Raw genomic sequence first — 21,438 nt, 5'->3', positions numbered from 1 at the left:
AAGTAAGGTCGAAAAAAATTGTAACGAAAATCAAAAAAACGGCCCCTCACACCATTTACTTGTGGGCGTGTGTATTTGCTGGTCAAATTTGCTCATGGTGCCGTAGAGTGCCATTATCGTTGTGGAGAGCATTAACGGTTATGATCAGATCAGGGGTTTTTTGGGGGATGGTTTTTGTAAGTGACACAGTTTAATAAATACTAAAAATTTGCTCAAATGAATGATAATCTTTAATTAATATACAAATCTCCAAATTCGATTAACGAGGCACAGAAAAATTATGTAACAAATGAGGTTATTTTATAAAGTTAAATAAATAAAATGTTATTTTATTGCAATTAAAACATGTTTTACTAACTCTAAAATACCGAACTCAGTTAAAAGCAAATTTTTAAATCGATAGTCAAGAAATAGAACACAATTTTGGCGCGCTTCTCCATTCACGGATTTATCCACCATTTGGATCAGACGTCAAAGCGTTCGGACGCGAGTCAGCGTCGTGTTCCCGATTGTTCGGACGCTTCGGAATCGCGCATCCCGTCATTCGCAGTCGGCGGAATTCGTATTCAATCGTCAGTTGTTTTAGACGCCGACCTGTGGGTGAACTCTGGAGCGAATCGTCAGCGAACCAGCAGTTTTATCGTACGTCTCGACGCGTTCGGTCCGATAGCAATCTTGGCGCGCGCCAACGTTGCCTACAGAACGTGTGTGTGCTTGCCGTTTCGAACCGTTGCAGTGTTGTAATAAGTTTAATTTTCACCGCGTGATCGGCGCTGACCGCATCGAACGCGCGTGCTTCCCGCTAGCGTTGTCTGGCAGTCACGCGTACGACATTACTTTGGTTTAGACGTCTGACGCGAAACTCCCGCGAACTTTAGACTTTGGTCTGACGCGAAACTCCCGATTTACCACCGTTTTCGTTACCCACCGAACCATGCCCACCATTCCACCGCCACCGATACGCGATCTGGACGGTTTGCTAGGACCCGTTCTGCCCGGTGGAACCCGTGTGCTCGGTTACGAGTCGGAGTTTCTTACCGCACCGGGAGACAACTATGGCAGCACGATGTTGGCCGTTACGGTACGAACGACACGTACCGCTTCACCAGCGGCAGAAGTCATCGAGCAGAAGGTAAACGGATGGCCAAAACGGAATGGTAATACCGGGGGCTTACTGGTAACAGTGTTTACAATGTGCGCCTGGGAGAGCATGGCCCATGGAAATTTAGCTATTTCCGTTCCCGCGAGACAACGATGACATCTTGGCCAGCGGCTGGGCTGTGGGCGTGCTTAAGATCCGCTTAGTTAAGTGGCAGACGAGGAATAAATTAATCAACCGGAAACCGGAATGGAGGCGCCTGGTACTGGTACTATCGACCAGGCCAGAGTGGGGTGTTGCTTGATGATAAGAGGGTGCTTTCGTGCATGAGTAACGATGTAAACCTCAACTTAAAGTAGATGATGAAGTCAATCGGCACATATTAATCATAACAATGTCCCCGCGAGGAACGATCGGAAGATAACCGACCACGTGGTTAATGTGATGGAGGCGCCCAGTAGGTTTCAGATGCAGGACCACGTGGTTAACGCGATGGAAGCGCCCAGTAGCGTTTAGATGGGTAGATGTTCATGAGAAAATGGAACAGCAATTAGTATGTTGGAAGAAGGATGCGCACTAGCAAACAATCGGGAATTTGCATTGGTCCCATTAGGGGTTCTCGGTAATAGTAAGCCACATTCTCGCCAGAAACATTGAGCATTTTTATGGCGGGTGGATGGTTAATCAAATTAAAACCATCCTTCTTACCACCTTCAATGGCGTGACTGTGCGAGACTAGAGAATGTGTTTCAAGGAGTACATCACACCCCGACACACGGTCTTGTCTATTCTGGTGTTGTGCTACAGTATCCACCGATGGCGTAGGGTTATATAGTATGTGATAGAAAAGTAAAATCACCACTCCAAGTCCGTAACCATATCCTGCGGTGTTGTGTCATCGGGATGGGCCTCATAAATTGTAAATTAAATCCTCTCGGCATCAAAAAGCTTTTTGCGCGCTTCGAAGGTTAGGATGATATCCGTTGTATCGAAGATAAATGATGCCGTCTCCTGTTGCTGTTGCTGATCTGGCTGTGTTGGAAACGTGGCAAAAGGCACGTACATACATGGCAGTGCTGACGCGCTTCAACGACGGCGGTTTTGTTTTATCCTTTTCGGTCAAAGGAGCAAACTGTTGAGCGCACTTGAGCGTCGTGTTGTTCATTTTTCACCTCTGTTTCAATCAGAGGAAGGTTTAATGTTGCAACATATAAAAATTCATTCCCGTAAATTTATACCATTCACCCACGCGAACGAAACTATCGATTGGATCGACAGTAAGGATGCCGTTTATGGTCCCACACTGGTTCCACTTTTCTACACGGTGTGAATGGCGTGAAAAGACGTCAGTGTTTTCTATTAGATTCGCGTTTCCCCTTTCAAGAGTGCCCATGATGGAAGGAGTCTTTTTCTAGAGAAGGATTTCGGATTTGATCGGATTTCTTGAAGAAGCCGTTCAAGTTCGTAGCCATGCTTACTACCTTTCAACATGGTAGGATATTAAAGAGGGATTGAAATAGAAAAAAAAGAAATCTTTGCACCAAGTAAGTGTAGAATGATGTTCCTGTTAGATACACCATTTAATTGGCACTGATCGATAGGTCGCGTTAAACGATTACGAAGGAAATTCGAGTGCCTAATTTAGTGTGCGTGTGAGGGAGATAAAGTTTGATGAATGGATTGAAATCAGAACCCAACCGTTGCGCATGTAAACATGTTATCGAGAACACATTAAACATCGGCACATCTCCATGTACGATCGGCGGATATTAGTGGAATGGAGAAGGTGGCAGTAAACGTCATTCAAATGGACGAATAATGTTATTCAAAGACGTAAACCGTCTGTTCCGAATCTGGGTTTCGGTTCATTAGGAAAAGGCGTGAAAATGTATTCCATTTCTCTCACTAACAATATCTTAACTTTATCCGTTTTCTCTTCCGAGGAAGTTTGCGTCATTCCGTCCAACAGAGAAAAACACAATCAAGCATAGAATTTGAGACGCTGAACAGAAAAAAAACTACAAACAATCCTTCCAAAACAGGCAACAGGTGAATGCGTGGCGTGAAAGATGATTTATCGGTCTTGTTTATCCCCCTTTCGAATCTCTTATCCTCCCTCGAAACGCTCGTTCGGCAGGGCATGTATTTTTGGTGTCTATGTGACTTGTTGTGCAGATTTAACCTTGGAAGAGAACGAGAGAAACAGCGGCGCAATGGTAGTTGTTTGCTGATTTATTTTGTTTCCTTTCTTATACAGGGAAAAAAAACATCTAGACGAGCACGTTTCACTCGTGCTAATGACATTGACGATGGGGATGAAGGCAGGAACAGTTTCCTGCAACCACGTGCTAATGGGTCGGAAACCATTTTGCCGAATGCAGGACGGCCGTCGTAGAATACGTAGGATATTGTATTGTTGGTGTATCGTGACTGTAGCTGCGATAAGAGTGTTTGTGGGAGATGTTGAGCTTTTTGGCAAGTTATTGTATGGTGAAATAGGGGGTTCTTTGCTGGATGTGTAACAATATTATTAACTTCGTGTAAGAACGAATGATTTTTATCGCAAATTTAGACGCACCCATCCTTCCCGGAACCATTATGGCATAATTGCCGAGCAGTATACTAAATTGCTATTTTTTTAAAATACCCTTAAATTGTTTTTTTGTTTCATTAGAGTCGAACACGAAAAAAGGCAGCCTAATTTTCTTCAAATTCCAGTGTAGCGAATATTTTAAACGATTTTCTCGGAATTGTAGTTGTAAAAATAAACAGCCGATTTTCCTGTCGCCCAAAAAAACAAGCTCCCTAAGAAAAGGTAAAAATAACGTCATGACGACCAGAAATAATTGTTTTCGCCCTTCTTAGACTTGATTTTTCCCTTCTTACCTTTCAAAGGCGCTCTTCAGGCTCGCAAGATTTAAGCTGACCTCGCTGATTTAAGCTGAGCCCTGCACACGCTGGTTGTGTTTCATGAAATTTTCGACCTGCTCAAATCTCAACCTTCCCCACCAGATCGAACCCATGTTGCAACAATCCGTGATATGTTTTCGGTGCGATAAATAAGCGTACACAACATGCAAGGGCTGGAAAAATGGAAACGAAAGCGCAAAAAAGCAAAAAGCAGGTCACTGTCGTCGAACTGTGCTAACCGAAATTGGGGTTTTCTCTTTGTCTCTCTCTTTTCCCTATACTTCTGTTCCTTCCGAAGGAAATGGCCGGAAACAGCTGCTCATATAGCAAGACATCACGTCCAGCCATTTGTGCTCCCGGAACGGTAACGTCAACTTCACTTACACTTACGGTCGAGCCGAGTGTCGAAGTGATTTATTGAAAGCATTTTGTCTTTTTTCTTTCATTCTGCCATTCATTTTCTTTCAACTGCACCGTCGCCGGGTCCAAAATGTGATGCTTGAGTTGATGCAAATAGGGGTGGTGTTTTTTTTTTCTTAGTGCTGCCTTTTACAAATGCTACTTTAAAGATGGTGTGCCCTTTGAGGTACTGCAAACGGGCGTTTGAGTTGAAAAATGGTTCACATGATCGATTTCTTAAAGCGAGCATGCTAGTGTTTGTGACTGTGTTAAGATGGGCAGAGATATTTTAAAAGGGTATAAGTATATCTAAGAGAAAAAAACGATCTAATGCAGTTCTGCTCTTCTTCTAGAGAAATATTTGATTGTTATTGCAGATGATAATTATAATTCCGTATTTTAATGACATTCCATGCATGCATATACCATAAAACATTTGTCTCTAACTTGACTTAACTTATTGAATGTTAGTTGATACTTGTTTACTATTTGATTGCTGTTTAACTAGGGCTTTTAGTTCAATAGGGAACGTTGAGAATGTTTTTACCTCGAAACATTCAACTTGAGCAAAGTTCAAACATTCCACTCCCACTTTTCCGCATCATTAAGGATGTATTAGTTAAAGTTCTGTGAGAGAAAGAGAGAATTGAATATACAAAAGCGCATCGTTAACTACCTATTTATTTGAGCAAGACGGTTCCAAAGCTACAATCACATAATAAAACTGATAAACTATTGATAATCGTAAATCAAATCAAAAGTCCTAACCAAATAAACCCTCTCAACATTTATACCCTTGTGCTACAGGAAAACACAGATAACGAGGATCAGCCTCCGGTCGAGTTACTACATCTCGTAGCAAAGATGCGCCCAAGCAGCGAAGAGTTCCTGGAGATTTTTCAAATCGATACAACCTTCGTAAAGGAGGCTGCCGTATATCTGAAGATCGTACCTACCCTGTTGACGTTGCAGCGTGAGCAAGGCTACGATGGAGACGATGAGCTAATCGATGTGTTTTGTCGCTGCTACAACGCTCGCGTATCGCTCGACCCATCGGTGGAAAAGGTGGACCAGGATGGTGTGATGTTGTTCGAGAACTTAAAGCACGCCGGCTATGTCACTGCAGACCGCCGGCAAGGGTTCAATCGAGAACAGGCACGCTACGTACTGCAGGTTAGTGCTGGAAGTGGGAAACTGGATATGATTGGTCGATTTTTCGTCATAGGTCTGGGAGTGCGGTGCGATCTTTGTTTTATGTTTGTTTCTCCCCTTTTTCAACAGAAATTGGCCCTCTTTCATGCGATCCCGATAGCGTTGCGCTACCTGAAACCGGAAGTGTTTGAGGCGGGCATCCATAAGTACCTCGTTAAGATTGATATCGATGCGGGGCTAAGCCCGGAAACGCTGCGACAGATGATGGATGTGTTTCGGCAGGATATTTTGCGGACCGGTGTGGAGCGAGGGTTGGCCGAGCGAGCCCATGCCAAGATAAACGAGTGCCATCGACGCCAGGCGCAGCTGATTTCGGACCAGCTGACCGTTTACTGTACGATGCTGCACAACGACCTGTGGGTGAACAACATGATGATCAAATATGGTAATGTGTTTTTTTTTCATTTCCCTGGAGGTTTGAATGTTCGGAACGGGACTGTTAACATACAGTTGCCCCTATCGAAATCATAAAACTAACAATGGCCTTTGCCTGGTGTCCTTTTTTTTTGTTCTATTTGTGTCTTTCGGCTTTTGCACACCAAATTTCATGCGAATTGACGCTATCATCATGTTACCCCTTATCGGACGGAAAACAGACCCGACCGGGAAGACACCGTGCAGCTTGAAGTTTGTCGACTTCCAGCTGATTCAGATGGACTCACTCGTACGGGACGTTATTTTCTTCATCATCACCAGCGTCAACGATCCGGAGCTGGAAACGCAGCTGGACGGCTACTTCGAGTATTACTTCCAGCAGCTGGCCGCAAACATGGCACGGCTGCAGTTTCCCAACCCGGAGCACTTCACGCTCGAAAGGTGGGTTTTTTATATGCCACTCTACGTATTAAATATCCACTGTTTGCCGACAAGTGCGAGTCGACCCTCCCATTGACGACTGGTGGGCGAAACCGAAAGCAATTAATTATCAGCATGCACAGTGCTGACAAAACCAAGTGGGTGGGACACATTCTACCTTTTTTCTCTTTGTTTGCCGGTTACGGATTGCAGCTTTCGGGAGGAGATCGATCGGGTGGCACCGTTCGAGCTGTATCACATCGTATCGATGCTACGCGTTGTGCTGGCGCGCAAAGAATCGATCCCGGACCAAAGCGAACAGGATGCGGCACTGTTTTTCAACGATAATCTGGTGGAGGAGGATTACTACCGGCGGCTGGAGGTGACACTTAGAATCTACGATCAGCGAGGTTGGATTTAGATGTGCGGACGAATGGAAAGAGGGATGAAAATAATGGCCAAATGTTGAAAGGAAGTGTTCAATTAAGCATAATAGTGGAATGTTTGTTATGGTGTACATACGGTGAAAAATGGACAGATAATGAATAAATGTTAATTTATATCACGTAATTACATAGGAAAAATAAAGCTATATTCGTAATAATCTAAAAATTATTAAAATTATTTTACTACACTTTTGGTGTTGGGTTTATTCTCCATTTAACGTAATATGGAATGTATGTTGTTGTATGTTGTTATGTTTTTTGTTTTTATTTATTTGATTATTTACTTATGAAATTACTAACTCATTGATTTACTTGTTTTTTTTTTCATTTTCATTTCGTTAAGGAAAGACTTGACCATGTTACTAAAGCCTTAGAGTGAATAGTCAAAGAAGTGTAAGGCTTGAGTGTCTCTACAACTTTATTTAACTAAATCTTTAAAATAACCTCAGATAAATTAATTTGTTTTCTTCTCCATCATTTAAAAATAAACAAACGGACGAATAATTTGGTACAGGGGTGGTTTTCTCACAAATGGCGGTAAAAACGGCCATGTTGTAACTAAGGGTGCGTTTCCATGCTTAAAGCTTCAATCGTTGAGCTTTCAGCATAACCATGAGCTTTTCTCTTCTACATCGCTGCTATTTTCTTCTCTCTCTCGCTAGGCGACATAAGACGTTTGAACAGTTCGAGGGTGACGTTTGAATGTTTGATTTTGGAATGTTAAATAATTGTTTTATTTGCAGTACATTATGTTGATATGTAAATTTATGTTATAATCTACAGAAATGATTATTCAATAGTCAATATCTCTCGTAAAATAATTGGATTGATTATTCTTTTTTTAGTAATGATAATGTTTTATTAAAGTTCGTTTATGGAAAAATATTACTCATACATACACTTTATTCATCATTATACAAAGTAATAATTTTATGGTATGTTTATAGGATGACTTTGTAAGTTGGAGAACCTGTTTTAACATTTCTTGTGCTATAATTGGTTGTGAAATTTATTTGGAAAATATTGCACATAAATGAATGAAATATGTTTAAATAACATGATAATCGACAATAATGGTTTAACCTCAAAAACGACATTTTTCCTATATTTGTCCCCGATTTCGCCGCGACGATGCCGCTTTGCAAAGTGGACGCTTGTCGTCACACGTGTTCGGGTAGGTCAGGAAATGGATCACCACCTAAGACCACCACGCGAACCCGCGCCGAAGAAACAACACCGCCCAGTAACCGGGGAATCGTTATTTTTATCAGATTTCATCCCCTTTCTCCTTCGGTGGTGCATCTCATCGCCAGCGTAGACCAAATAAAATACGCTTTCTTCGGTTGTCTCGTTTGTGGCGTGGCCGCATCATTCTTTTACCCTGACATCGAACGCAGAACTTCTCACTTCAGGCGCTTCATTTTAAAACTACAACAAACAAAAAATTAAATGGTTTCATTTAGCACACGTCCGACATCGTTCATTATGTAACGCGCACTTGATGATGGTCGATGCATAATGATGAGTTGTTTCTAGACTTCGAGGTCATGGAAGTGGTTGCGGCTGGAGGGCTGGATGGAATGAAGCCGAGCAAAACTATATCCTGCAAAAAATAGAAGAACGCTGAGGCTGATAGTCTGCCCCATATTATGGTTCCCGTTGCCATTTATCACAATAAAAATTATCACACACATTCATTGGATCGGCGAATGTGGCACAATGCCCAGCCAACGTTCGAGCGCGCGTGAGATCAAGCGGGCAATTAATTTATCAAACCAGTTTTACTCTCTTTTCTTTGCACTTTTCCTAAACGGTTTTAAAGAAGACAAAAAGGCACCACCATGACATAAATTTTATGCTATGGATGAATGAATGATTAAATGAACTTATGAGAATTGGTGGGCCAGTTTCCAGGGCGATCGAAACACGAGAGAGAGAATGGACCTGTATGACAGGCGGATAGGTTACGAGATGTCGGATGCAATTGACCCATGTCTGTGTCCCGATGTGAAACATGAGCCCTGAATGCATAATACATGTTGATAATAATGTGTTGGCAGTGTTGTTGATCACCACCGTATCGGCAACAATGTGCAACGGCCCTAACCGATGGTTGAATTACCAATGATGGAGCACTTTCTGGTGCATTATAATTATGATCCGATTGAATCTGTAGAACTCTCGTGCCTTCTGCAGCATCATTAAAATTCCGTGCACATCGATTGAGGAAACAACATTAAATTGTACCATAAAAAGCACTCTAACCTTACGCAGAATAATTAGGAGGCAATCGAAGTACCTGATTGTGCTGAAACAGGAATGGGGTTTTTGGGAATCCGAGCCACTCCTATTCCTCGTCGCAGGCAAGGTCAACGAACGTGTACGGTGCTGATGGCCGTGGTGGATTTTTTTCGGGAAATTATACGAGAAAAACCAATTTCAGCTGCACTTTTGAGGCTGTTGAACGGTGCTGGAATTACACAGAACCGTTCCAGACATTTCGGCTCGGCAGGATCCGGATCGGTACACTTATGACGCGTAGGCGCTCCTAGACGGTTACAAATTAATAATGCTTCCCGATCGGGATGTAATATTTGCTATCGGTGAGGTATTCCAGATTAACTTCTTGAACTGAAACGGATGTCCTTGGAAAAGATTGTTTAACTCCCTGTTTTTCAACCTCAAGAAGCGCTCAAGTTCAAACACGAGAAAACTCTGAAGTACTGTTTCCGCTATGCATCTTCCCATATTTTATTGTTCCATGTTCGCTTAAGTGTAGCAGGCTTCGAGAGGTTTTGCAAGAACGGCACTAGAAGCTTCCGGGTGATGATAAAACTGATAGTCGTCGAAGTCTTCGATGCCGAAGGCAAATGGACTCTTCGTTATCGCCTGTTAGGGGTGTTAAAAGTGAAGGTTATTCACACCCAATAGACGTTAGGTTTGTAAAAAACTGAAAAGAAATAAAGATTATTGTTGTATTAAAGTCAATACATTGGTTGTTATTTTATTGTGATCTGTTAACCACGAGCATGAAGATTAACAACGTTGAAAGGATGGCCTGGTTCTCGTCAGCTGTTTGTGGTTAAAAATGTCATTAGCACCTGAACAGGCAGGCGCCATCTGTGAAAGGAAAACAATAAACAGCAAACATCAGTGTTGGGTAACGGTGCTCTATGCACTCTTTTTTTCCACATTTTCCCTCTTACTCTTTGTTGGACCACACAAATACTGCCGATAATGGTCAGCAACCCGATCCAAGGTAGCAAAAGTGACACCCCAGTCAAGTGCAGTGAGACCAGCGCGTGCAGCTCTGCATATGTGTCACGTCATCATCTTCGGCCGGTTCGCCCGTTGGGGTTGTGGATGTGTGGCGTCCTTGAGTCGGCTCGCACATTCGGTATGCAGCGTAGGAATGGGTTTTGAGGATCAAGGGCTGTGTTGATGCCATTGTACAGCGTGATTAAACGCAATGCAAGTGTCGTATTAAGAGCGTTCGTGCAGCATTTCTCCTCCCCCCCCAAGGCGTCATATGAAGCCGTGTGGATTAAATGGTGTGAGAGCTTCCACTGAATTACTGGTGCTACTACTATGAGTGGAGAGTGGTTGACAAGGCCGATGGCGGTTGGTTTGCCCGCAGGAACTTGTGCGTACTGGGGTGTTATAAAACTCTTTGTTGGATTATCGATACCGAGCTTAAGGAGAGTAGTGTGACCATAGTGTTATTTCTGTCATGTAACCCTCATTGAAATGGTACGATAAAGCAAATCGATTAAATAATTATTTCTACATACACTTTAAGACAATATTTATTTCAAAGGAAATTTGTTTACAAACCTGCAAGGGATTTTATTACGCTTTGAAATAATCTTTTGTGGACAAAACAAGCGTCTGTTTTGAAGTAGATTATCTTCAAAAATAGTTGAGTATCAAGTTCAAGGACTAATTGTAAATGATTAATTTGTTTTTCGAGATTAATTGTTTACAAAAACATTTTTATTATTAAAAGGCAATTGACATTGGTGATGGCACTAGTTTTTTAGTAGAGTGAAAATAAATGGTTAGCATAGTCGAATACATTTTATTACATTTACTGTAGAGCATTATTTCAAAAATCCACAGATTATCGGAACTGTAATAGCTTGAGAGTTTCCACGAGAATTCACACCGTTTGCACAACTTCCTATGATTACTCATACAATTCACTAGCAATTTTAGTACACTTATGTTTTTGAATTAATTTTTCATTGGTTTTAGCCAAATCAGTAAACATTTTTTTGCTAAAAGAGGCTTGTTACTTTAAACGTTAGCCATTTTGTTATAGAATGAAAAATGCACATAATAAGCTTGACTATTATTATTTAGCATTTATTAAACATTAAGAGGAATTACTTTCCTTTCATCAAACATTAAAGGAATTACTTTTCACTTACTTAAAGGAATCCAAAAAATGGGGCAGTTATTTATGGGTATGTGTGTCTGTCTATTTATGTCTGTCTGGGCTTCAAACTCCCTTCGAATATCGCAAAATTTTACAAAAACTTTTTTTTTTAAATTAATGAATGCTTGTTTGAAGTTTTACCATTTTTTACAAAACAAGTTTGTTAAAAATACTATACGTATCAAAAGCTTAAGTAATAATATGCAATTCAATGTTTCTTGCATTTAAAACCTAATTATCATAATTCTAAAATTCCTGAAACAACTATTGCAAATGTCCACATAACTTATTGAAATCCGATTTAAAATAACCATTGGTGTCGAAGTCTGCAACAGCCCGAGGCTCTAGAAAGCGACCTGTTTCGAACCCACACAAAACCGCCCGGAGCCAAATTTCTGCTGTCTCATCCAGGTGCAAAACAAAAAACCGATCCAAACGAGTTTGACAAGCCCATGGACAGGGAACCGGGCATGGCAAAGCACACAACAAAGATGAAAACCGAAAATAATACAAAACAATGCGCACACCAACAACATCCGATCCGCGTGCGGCGGTGCGCGAGTTTTCAGGTTTTGCGCACAGCGAGTAGTTCGTTGCCAAGCGCGTAGCGCGTCCACGTGTGTATGCGATGTATTGTCAATGTTGTTGTTGATGATGATGATGATGATGATGATGGGATGGGGTTGCTATATGCGCAAGGAGCACGTTATGTAATGTGATTATTTTTAGTGCTATTCGATCCCCACACTCCCGCGTATAAAGAAACCTCGAACTGGTCACACCATTCCATGGGTGGCCAATTACCATAAAAAGAAGGAATAACTTTTGAAGTTCCCACAACTTCTATCGTTATATATCGTTGTGCAAAATGTGCACAGCTTTTAAAACAGAAAAGTCATTCTGGGGTCACTGAGGAAAAAAAAACGTTTATAGGCAAAAAAGTACGTAGGTTTAAATGCTAAAAGTTAAGAATACTAAACTGCAGAGAATTTAATGTTGTCCATTTTAAGATAGCAAAGATGCGAAATGGTGTTCCTCGAAAATCTGGTGGCGTGATGTTTACGCGAAGGTCATCCAGTTTGGTGATCGTAGATCACGTTTCTCCTTAGACACAAGCTAAACATAATGCATGAAATGTTTCGGTAGAACGAACCTGGAGAAATCCGCAAAGTCAAAACATTCCTTAACTGTTGGAGTAAACCGAACGGAAAAGACAAATAGATTAGAGCTGATTAAACGCCATATTCCGAGCTTAGTTCTTCTGTGAGATAACTGCAACGATTTACAATGCAAATCGCCCAGGAACTTCCTTTTAAAAGTGGTGATCAATTAACTATTCCATTGTCGAACACCACAGGTGTTGGAAACAAGGGGAAAGAGCGCAAAAATCAATTCAAACAAGCGGATCATCCGCCCAACAACTGCACCATGAGTCATGGCGCATAGCGCACAAAATCGGAACCGATTTTAACGAGCATAACGCGTGTTTTATGTGCCGCTACTGAACTGTTGTTGTGGCATTTCGATGATCCATCCATCCGCACAGCTTGATCTACCCGTTGGGTCCACTGTCCACTACCGGGAGCCGCCCAATCGCGCGGTTTTATGACAATTTTATGGGACAGTTTTACGATCGTTTAATCGGTTCCGAATGTGGGCTAGTTTACATGGGCACGGGTTGGCGGTAGAGTTTGGTGTAGTTTGAACGTTTTTTTTTCTTTCTTATTACAATATTTTCGGCATTAAATTCCACTTGACACTAGTTAATTGCTCTATCAGTTTGCCCCCGCGCAGTAAAAATGTAAAGCTAGTTTGCAGTTCATTGAACTGACATGATTGAAATGGTTAATAAATTATTGTATGACAAACTCTCTTCATAATTAAGTTGAAAGAAGAATTCTAAACAAACGGTTAAATTTGACACAGAAATAGTCGACTAAGAAATGGATACTGACATCCATCGAAGGCAACTCCAACATCCATGAACGTCATAGGCATTGTGTAAACATAAACGAAAAACAGCTGAGTTAAAAAAGGCATAAACGAAGATTTTGTTTGCAATTGCGTTCACCTATATTGACCGCTACACCTGTCATATGTCTGTTTTGACGGCATTCCAATAGTATTACTGATATAAAAAAATCCTCACGTTATACGGCGTTGGTTGATGTACGCAAGCACTTTGCAGCTACGTTAACGCTTCCGTATTTATCGCTGCACCGGCAGACTCAAATGGTGGGGATTGCACATTTGTCGACGTTGCACCTTGAACCGTTTTTATTTTTTTGCCTTCATTCTTTGTCGTGGTGCGTTGTTGGTTCTTGTTGGTCTTGGGGTGATGCTTCTGCCGCTTGATGTGTCCGCGTGTATCGTCTTAACCTTGGCCGAGCGAGAAGCGTGTACGCATGTGACATTGGTAACTGCGGGTGCTGATTTTGTTTACGAATCGATTCGTAGAACTATTTGAGAATTGTAGAGCGGTGATGATACAGATGGAGCACAGAAAAAGCTGAATAACTGTGCGTTATTGAAAATAGGTCGGTTACAAAAACAAAAATAAATACATAAATCTTTTTAGAAGATTTTTTAGAAAAGAATTTATAAACACCCAGTACACGAGGAATAAGGTAACCTTTCATTGTTTGGAAGGAGAAAATGACTTTAAACGAATGTTAATTGTAGGTATTAGCCCCCAGTATTATTGAACAATACAGCCTGGCCGTCTCTTCAGAATAAAAATAAAGAATTTTTAAAGATTCACAAAAATCAAATGATTCCCACTGAAAATTCATATGTAAAACTCACTTCATTTAGCACAACACAATAATAATATTTTATTGTTAGCTTACCAAAATGGAGATATTAGTTTCTTTTAAACAGTGATTTGCGCATTGAAATGATTTCAAGATATTCCTTACTTTTTCTATTTGGACCTTGGGGTTCGAATGTTCTTTCTGGTTAAAGTTGACCTTTTCTTATCAAGAATGTTTCCTTGCGGCACTATTTAAACAATAGATAAATTAACATATTTTACTAGCATTATCCATTAGAGTCGTTCTACCTTCTCGGTCGAGGAATACTATTCAGATATGTAAACTACAATCCCAAGGACAACACATTAGAAACATGGATTCTTGATTGCTATCTACTACACCTTCGATCATCAACCAGAACCGGCTAATGGCTCGCTCTCACTTTGTTTCGTCGAGTTTGCAAATGACAATCGCACACATCTTCCAACTAGCAGGTCCGGTTCTGAAACACCTTTAGCTGTTTTGGCTCGGTGTTACCTTGGAAACACAAACCCGCCCGCTTCAGCTGGGAGTCGACTCGATGGAATTGGAAACAACCAAACAGCGACCCGAATAGCGATCTGTTCCATCCGTACCATCCATTCTTTATCATTTGCTTCAATTATGCTAGCCAGCCACGGGAGGGGCAGCTTATCAGCGTTTCAGTTGTGTTTAATTAACGCGTGACAGTATTTTGACAGCGTACGAATCGTGCTCGAAAGTATTTGTGGCAGGAAAAACAGTAACAGCATCAAGTAGAATGTTTTAAACAGAAATCAATTGTGGTTTACTCCCATTTGCTGAATGTATGTGTTTTAGTTTGTTTTTCTCCCAACCGTTTCAAACATTCAGCAGGTTCAAGGTTAGGGTATCGATACACAGCTGACGAAACCCTTCTGAAATTGCCTTCATTTTTTCCTATTCCATTTTTACCACCCATCGAACTGCGTCGACAAAGGGGAACTAAGCGTTTCGGTAAATATGAGAACCGTCCCAAAGAATGCTTCACCGAGCGCTGGCTGTGTTGCGTACTGATAAGATGTTTGTTTGTACGTAACCGTCGAAATGAAACGTGCAAACGTGGTTGGCTGTTTCACTATAAAACGTGCACAGTGTTGTGGTTACCATTTTGAGGCCAAATACGAATCCGGCGTCTTTTTTCCGATGAACTTTGTGCAGCGAAATGGCAATATTAACGCGTGATTCGTTTGAACCTCGCGGACAGTAATGGAAGGTCATGTCTAGCAGGGTAAGATTATCTTCTTCCCTTTTTATGACACAAATCGCGTCAGCTGTCGTAATTTTTATTGCCTTATTCCAGTCGGTAGTGGCGGTACACTCATAAACCCGTGTTCCCGGCGGAAAAAGGAGGTCAGCCCGGTGATTCTACAAAACGGTGGCACAAAAGAAGAAGGAAGGAGATTGTCCAACATCCAGCAAAAAGTTGATAAATGAGAATCTTCTTTATTTGAGCGGATGGTCTTCCCTGCTTTCGACAAAACCGACAGTTTCTTTTGGCAATGTCAATTTTACGTTGGACTCGTGCAAGTGTCCGCTTATCCGGAACGACAAGACTCTTCCCAATCATGCAGTGAACGGGTGACTGTTGATAATTTTTCCTTTTTGCAGACGCAGTGAGCAGTGGTTCAGCAATCTCTTGCGAAGCGTTCCGACAAAATCAGCATGAGCTGAGACATCTTTCTTTACGATTGGGCACAAACCCCCTGTTGCACGTTTTCGATGCTGAATGCATTCACATGGCTTAAAAGCTTTGGGAACTATGGTAGTGATTTGTTGGACTGAAGCCAATTGTAAGGAGGAAATAAAGCAAAACGCACCAGACGAGTACACGTTCCTCGAGACAGTAGCGAAACGTGCTACTCACGTTCTGCCGAAGATGCTGTGGCGTCTAGCTCACCCGAGTGTTAAATTGAGCTGCAGTCACCTATGCCCCCGCCGAGTCGGGTAAGACATCGCTCAGATTCCCGGGGCAAAATTGTAATCGACAGGTGAAGCGTGAGATCGGTTGATATGTATGTCGTCGTTCATCGGCATGGCTAACTATCGATGGGAGTTGGGTGGTTTTTTTTCTTCTCAAACCCGCCAATTACAACTGCTGGCGAGCCTCCAAGGCATGGCACGAGACCGCTGTGTTTATCGACTAATTAGTGGCGTTTAGTAACATTAGTGAATAATGATGGTGTTGAACGTGCGGGGGGCAATCAATTTGTTTGCTACTCGAAGATTAGCACCATTAGTGTTTATTCACACCAAACATTGTTGGGGAATAATGTTGGTCTAAATTTTGTTTCTTATATTAGTTTTTTTATTGTGTCACTAAAGGTTTAGGTAAATTATTACTTGAAACTGAATTTATTAAAATTTTTAAAGTGTTTATATAGATAATTATTTAATAAAACATTCCAAAAAAGAAGCTCTTAAGAAGAGTCAGAGCTGGGAAGCAGATAATTCGAAGAATGAAGTCAAACCACCGACGCATTAGGAGTAAATTATAGAAACACAGTGCCAATATATTGCTATACTAAATTTCAACCTTTTTCAAAACACTTTTTAATTACTTATCTGAGTAGGATTCCATTTAATAGTCCTGAAACAATTAAATGGAGTACGAACATACACCGAGTACATTTCACCTCGCTGTGTGGCGTAATTAATCGATGCAATCGATCAAAATCGTGAAGCAATCCTAGTAACCTCTCGTGATCGAGTGCGTTGTTTGCACCTCCTACTGCGATTCTTTGACAATCGATCTACGCCGCTGATAACCCCAGTGCATGCAGTTCCGATCTGTTTAGTATATTTTACATTTCAACCAAGCATATTTTGTGCATGTTTGCTTGTCAGCAAAGATTCAATTTTAATCATCAACTACATCATCCCGATAGCCGCACGGACACACGCTCCTGCAATTGATGAAGGTATCGCCGTCTAACGTAAATAATAATACGACCAAGCGCGATGTTGTCGAGACGTCGTCGGGGGAAGACCGTCGTCTGTTTCTAATCAGCAATTGACTACCGCGCTATTAAGCGATTTCTTTTGTGGCTCGCAATTCACGATTGAGTGGCACCAAAGATGGGAAACCGATCGAGTGCCTCCGCTCATGCCACTGCCGACCACTTCCCATCGGCGTGTGTGCATGAGTGTGTGGTTCCGTTTCTTAAATTCCAACGTCGTCATCGGAGCCGCGTTGTTGGTGTTCTTTAATCAGTTATCAATCCACTCGTTTTATGCATCTTCCATCCATTACTGGGTGGATGTTGTTGCGCTTGTATGTTCTTGCCTCTGCTACTAGCCTCCTTAGCTACTAATCATCATTTTATCACCGTTGGTAATTGTAAAAAGACGGTTTCTGTTTTTTTTTGCTCCGTTTCCGCATTTGGTCCGAAGGCTCCAATAGAATACACTTGTCAAATAAGCATTATCGGTGATTTGTCTTCTTTTCAGGTGTTCCTCTTGCTTGAAGGATTTTTTCAGTTCCTTCAGAGACAATCTTCTTCGCCTTCTGCAAGGGTTTTTTCATCCCGCAAAAAAAAAACATGTAGGGGGTACATTAGGGTAGTATCGAAGACACAGGCTGATAACGGCTGATGGACACGTATTGGTAAACAATGGATTTTTGAGATGTCCCGGGAGGTCACGGAAAGGGAAACCGCGCGATTTAAGATGGCGTAATGATGGATAGAGAGAACCACCAACGTACAGCATTGGTACAGTCGTGTGTAAATCGAAAACGGTGAGTACGTTCCAAGATCAAGAGATAAACGTCTGTTCATTGAGCTGTTTCGCGCCCGTTACACAACAGGAATTGTGTTACAATTGCCAGAAACTGTGCGCGTGTCTACGGATGGTGATTGTTTGCTGTTTGGTGAATCAATTAACACTTTCATTGGCGACGAATTTCCATTTTGTGAGCTATTAAGATGTTAGCTTGGGTAAATTTACATAGCCAGCAAAAGGTGTTAATAGAAGGTGGGAATCTAAATATATGCGTTATGTTTCTTCAAGGTCCGGAGAATAGGCACGCACTGTCTTATCATAAAAATAGTGCTTCGAACAGCTCCCACTGCTAGAACTACATTTTTTTTGTATTTTTCGAGCTAATTCTATCCATCATAGAAAGTGTGGCGCGATGCTGAGATCGAGGTATCGGTATCTCATCATCGACACGAACGCGTTCGTACGGTGCGGGGGTCACCGTCATCAGTCATTCAACTGGCTGACAAGAGTTATTTTTGTCATAATGTCTTATGTTTTCCGCGCGCTACGTGCCCCATTAGCCGGCGTATCTGGTCGTCAATGTTTCGTCTCGCCACAGGAAACACTCCAACGGGTGTGCGATGCTGATAAAAATGGCCAGGCTTCACCACACTCAATCAGACGCGTTGCAGCAGCTATCTACAAGCATATTGTACAGGCGGCAGCGGTGTTGTCTCCACCTTGTCGAGATCATATCACCTTCACGGGGCATCTAATTCTAAACAGCCAACTTACCGTCAATGATTGATTTTCATTTTTAGCTGCGTAATAAATGCTCTTCATCTCTTGTGTACTGAGCAGCGCCTATTGTACAGCATCACCATCCGATCAAACCCAAATCCCAAGAGCTGACACAGTTGAAGACTCCCAGCAATAGCGTTTAACCATGCGGCGAATAATTTAGTTTAAAGCAAAATAAATCCAAAGCATCAGTAAACAGTAAATGAGAAACTGCCGGTCGGTTCGTCGCGCAAGCACGACGGTTTTATTGTTTGCGCTTTGCAATGTATCCTCCGCGTTGGTTTCGCTGCCTGTGATTTTAGCCAACACACAACCAGAAAAACCGGTTCACCCACTCGAGTTGCTGTGGAATGCAAATATCGAACGATGAGAAAAGGAGAGCGAGGGAATGATGAGAAAAAAGTGAAGCAAATGAATTTGTAAGAGGACAACGCACAACATGTTCAACCGATCGAACCCAGGAAGTGCGATCGTGAATTGGTGGATCGACCGTAATGAGTCAATATGGATTCGAAAGGAACCGAACCGAAAACCGAGTATAAGGAAGAGGATCTAGTTCACATTCACGGTTGCGTTTTTGGTAGTTTAACATAACTGAGTGCGTGTTTGTGTGGGTGCGTTGTGGGTATTGCGAAAGCGAAAGGCTTGCCATCATGTGAGTAAATAGCTGCGAAGTCATCGTGTAGGTCGGGCTTTAGGATTTGTGAACGAGTTCCAATAGCTCGTTGAATTTGGATAAGCGTAGTTGATTGATTACTAAATAACAAATTTCCTTGACACATCGTTTTTACTTTAAAGTTCACAATTAGGAGCTATAAACATATCGCTTTGGGGTCCATAACGCTCAGTCAATTTGCCATTCTTCATGTAAATTTAGCAACGTTCGCCTTTCATCTAGTCGAGCGTTACGATAATTTAATCCAAGCCGGCACGCAATGGCTTCTATTTATGTTATTCTACCCACCTATACGCATGGAGGAGACAAAGACAACAACCAATCCACCCTTGAAGAGCATATCAACCAACGAACGAGCTCGCAACAGTGGCGTCGTCGTCAAAAAAAAACAGATATTTTAGACGATTTAACCTAGATTCGATGACACGCATTTGAAGCTTTATCGTTCCCCGAGCAACAGTCACCCCAAAACGCGAGGGTCTCACATACGTATTCCTGTACGCCAATGGATTGCCATTTCGTCGGTAAGGGATGATTTCTTTCTTTGAAAATCCGATCCAAAGGGGTGACTTTGATTTGTTTTTATGAAGAGCTTTACATTGGTCTAATAAACCTGCCGCTAGCATTAAAAGACGCTAAGGGATGGTGTTGGCCGCTAAAGTCAGCACACAATAACCTACATATCTTTAATCTTCTTTTTGTTCTGACGCGAAAGGAAAGCAGGAAACCCGGGTGATAATTTGGCAACACTGATAATGATGAGTGTCTTTTTTTCTTTTCATTTGCCCTTGTACTACACCATCGTCATCGTGCAAAATGCGCGTATGTCGTGGTGCTATTACTGTGTTGCCGGTAAAAAAATTTGGTTCTGTCTGAACTTTACCCAATTTCGATCAGCTGGCGTTGTCCGAACCAAGACCGGCATTCGTTTCTTACGCGCAAAAATACAAACCAACCCCTTTTTCTGCCGTTGGGGTCGCGTTTTCCTCTATCGCGTTCTCATTTTGCGCTCCTTTATTATTATCATTTTTTCGTGGTCGTTTTGCTTCTTCTGTGCATCGTTGGCTGAACTGCGGGCCCCTCGCCCCGGCTCCGGCTTGTATGTTTTGACGCTCACCTACTTGCGCTCTAGCGCGGCGTGTATTACGCGCAAGTCTCCACCGAACACGCGCACCATTCGCTTTCGTTCGCTCGGTTCGTTCATTCGCCCGCGGGAAATCATCTGATGGCCGCGTGTTCGGTCGTGCGCTTGCTGAGTTCCGTTACCGACACACTCAACCACACGGCAGGGCATGGTACTACAGGGTGACAAGGGAAACTGATTTTAAAGAAGGTGGTTGTAAAACGAGGGGGTTGTGATGTTTTTTTTCTTATTCTCTCTCTCTATTTTTTTTTTCTCTCTCTCTCTCTAGTTTACTTCTTGTTTTCCCTCTATGAGCTCATCGATATCGTTTGTCGTGTGCCACCACCGCACTGGAACTGGGGATGGTAAAAATACAACGTTGTTTTTGTTTGGCATTCACCAGGCGGAAACAAACAAGCTCAATGTTAAGGGCTTTGGAAGGTGTTTTTATCCGTGGAACGTCTACCGTTGTCCATTAAAAAAGAGGAATATTGTTTCATAGGAATTATTAAATTTTTACCCTTTTAAAACTACCCCTTTTTCATTTTGTAACCAATTTTGTCGGATATGAGCAATGAGTGAAAAAACTCGTTAAATATTTATTTCAAAACTAATCTTGAACTATTAAAACACTCTCATGTGTACAAATTGTTCCCCTTAAGTTGAGTTTTTCTATTGCATAATTCAAATATACACAAAAAAATCCGTTACCTAGGTCAATGATCGATCATATGCGGCCAATACACAAATAGAAAGGCAGAAACAAAATACTTCTTCCCCCCCGGTTCGGGTCACCTTCTAACCCTTTTGCGGCCCCACTGCCCTCCGAAACGTCTGGGGCCTTTTCGAGTGCTCGGTGTGCTTGCGTAAGTTGTACGAATCGGACGCAAATCGTTATTTCGGCAACCGTCCATCACGACTCCGGAGCGAACCAAAACCAAAAAGGTGGTGAAAGTATTTTTTTCGCTATGCCTAGGCACTGACTCGTCAACTAATCAGCTGTCAGGTCTATGCTCCGTTAAATAAT

At 41.9% G+C, this 21,438-nt stretch overlaps 1 protein-coding gene across 1 annotated transcript; it reads left to right on the top strand.

The window, feature by feature from the left end:
* Positions 1–934: 934 nt before the first annotated feature.
* LOC128304267 (uncharacterized) lies at positions 935–6,981 on the top strand. Its single transcript, XM_053041428.1, has 5 exons — positions 935–1,132; positions 5,216–5,581; positions 5,690–6,005; positions 6,217–6,436; positions 6,629–6,981. Exons 1-5 carry the CDS (start codon positions 935–937, stop codon positions 6,834–6,836), a joined length of 1,308 nt encoding a protein of 435 aa, XP_052897388.1. The 3' UTR covers positions 6,837–6,981.
* The last annotated feature ends 14,457 nt before the right edge of the window (positions 6,982–21,438 follow it).

This window comes from Anopheles moucheti, chromosome 3 (genome assembly GCF_943734755.1).
Source record: "Anopheles moucheti chromosome 3, idAnoMoucSN_F20_07, whole genome shotgun sequence".
In the NCBI taxonomy this organism is placed as follows: Eukaryota; Metazoa; Arthropoda; class Insecta; order Diptera; family Culicidae; genus Anopheles; species Anopheles moucheti.
This window is presented reverse-complemented; position numbering and strand designations above follow the sequence as displayed.

Bases quoted from the DNA above. Each gene is read 5' to 3' on its own strand.
- LOC128304267 (XM_053041428.1), top strand. From the start codon at position 935: ATGCCCACCATTCCACCGCCACCGATACGCGATCTGGACGGTTTGCTA. The intron at 5,582-5,689 runs GTTAGTGCTGGA...CTTTTTCAACAG, and splicing joins AGGCACGCTACGTACTGCAG to AAATTGGCCCTCTTTCATGC. The intron at 6,006-6,216 runs GTAATGTGTTTT...GACGGAAAACAG, and splicing joins CAACATGATGATCAAATATG to ACCCGACCGGGAAGACACCG.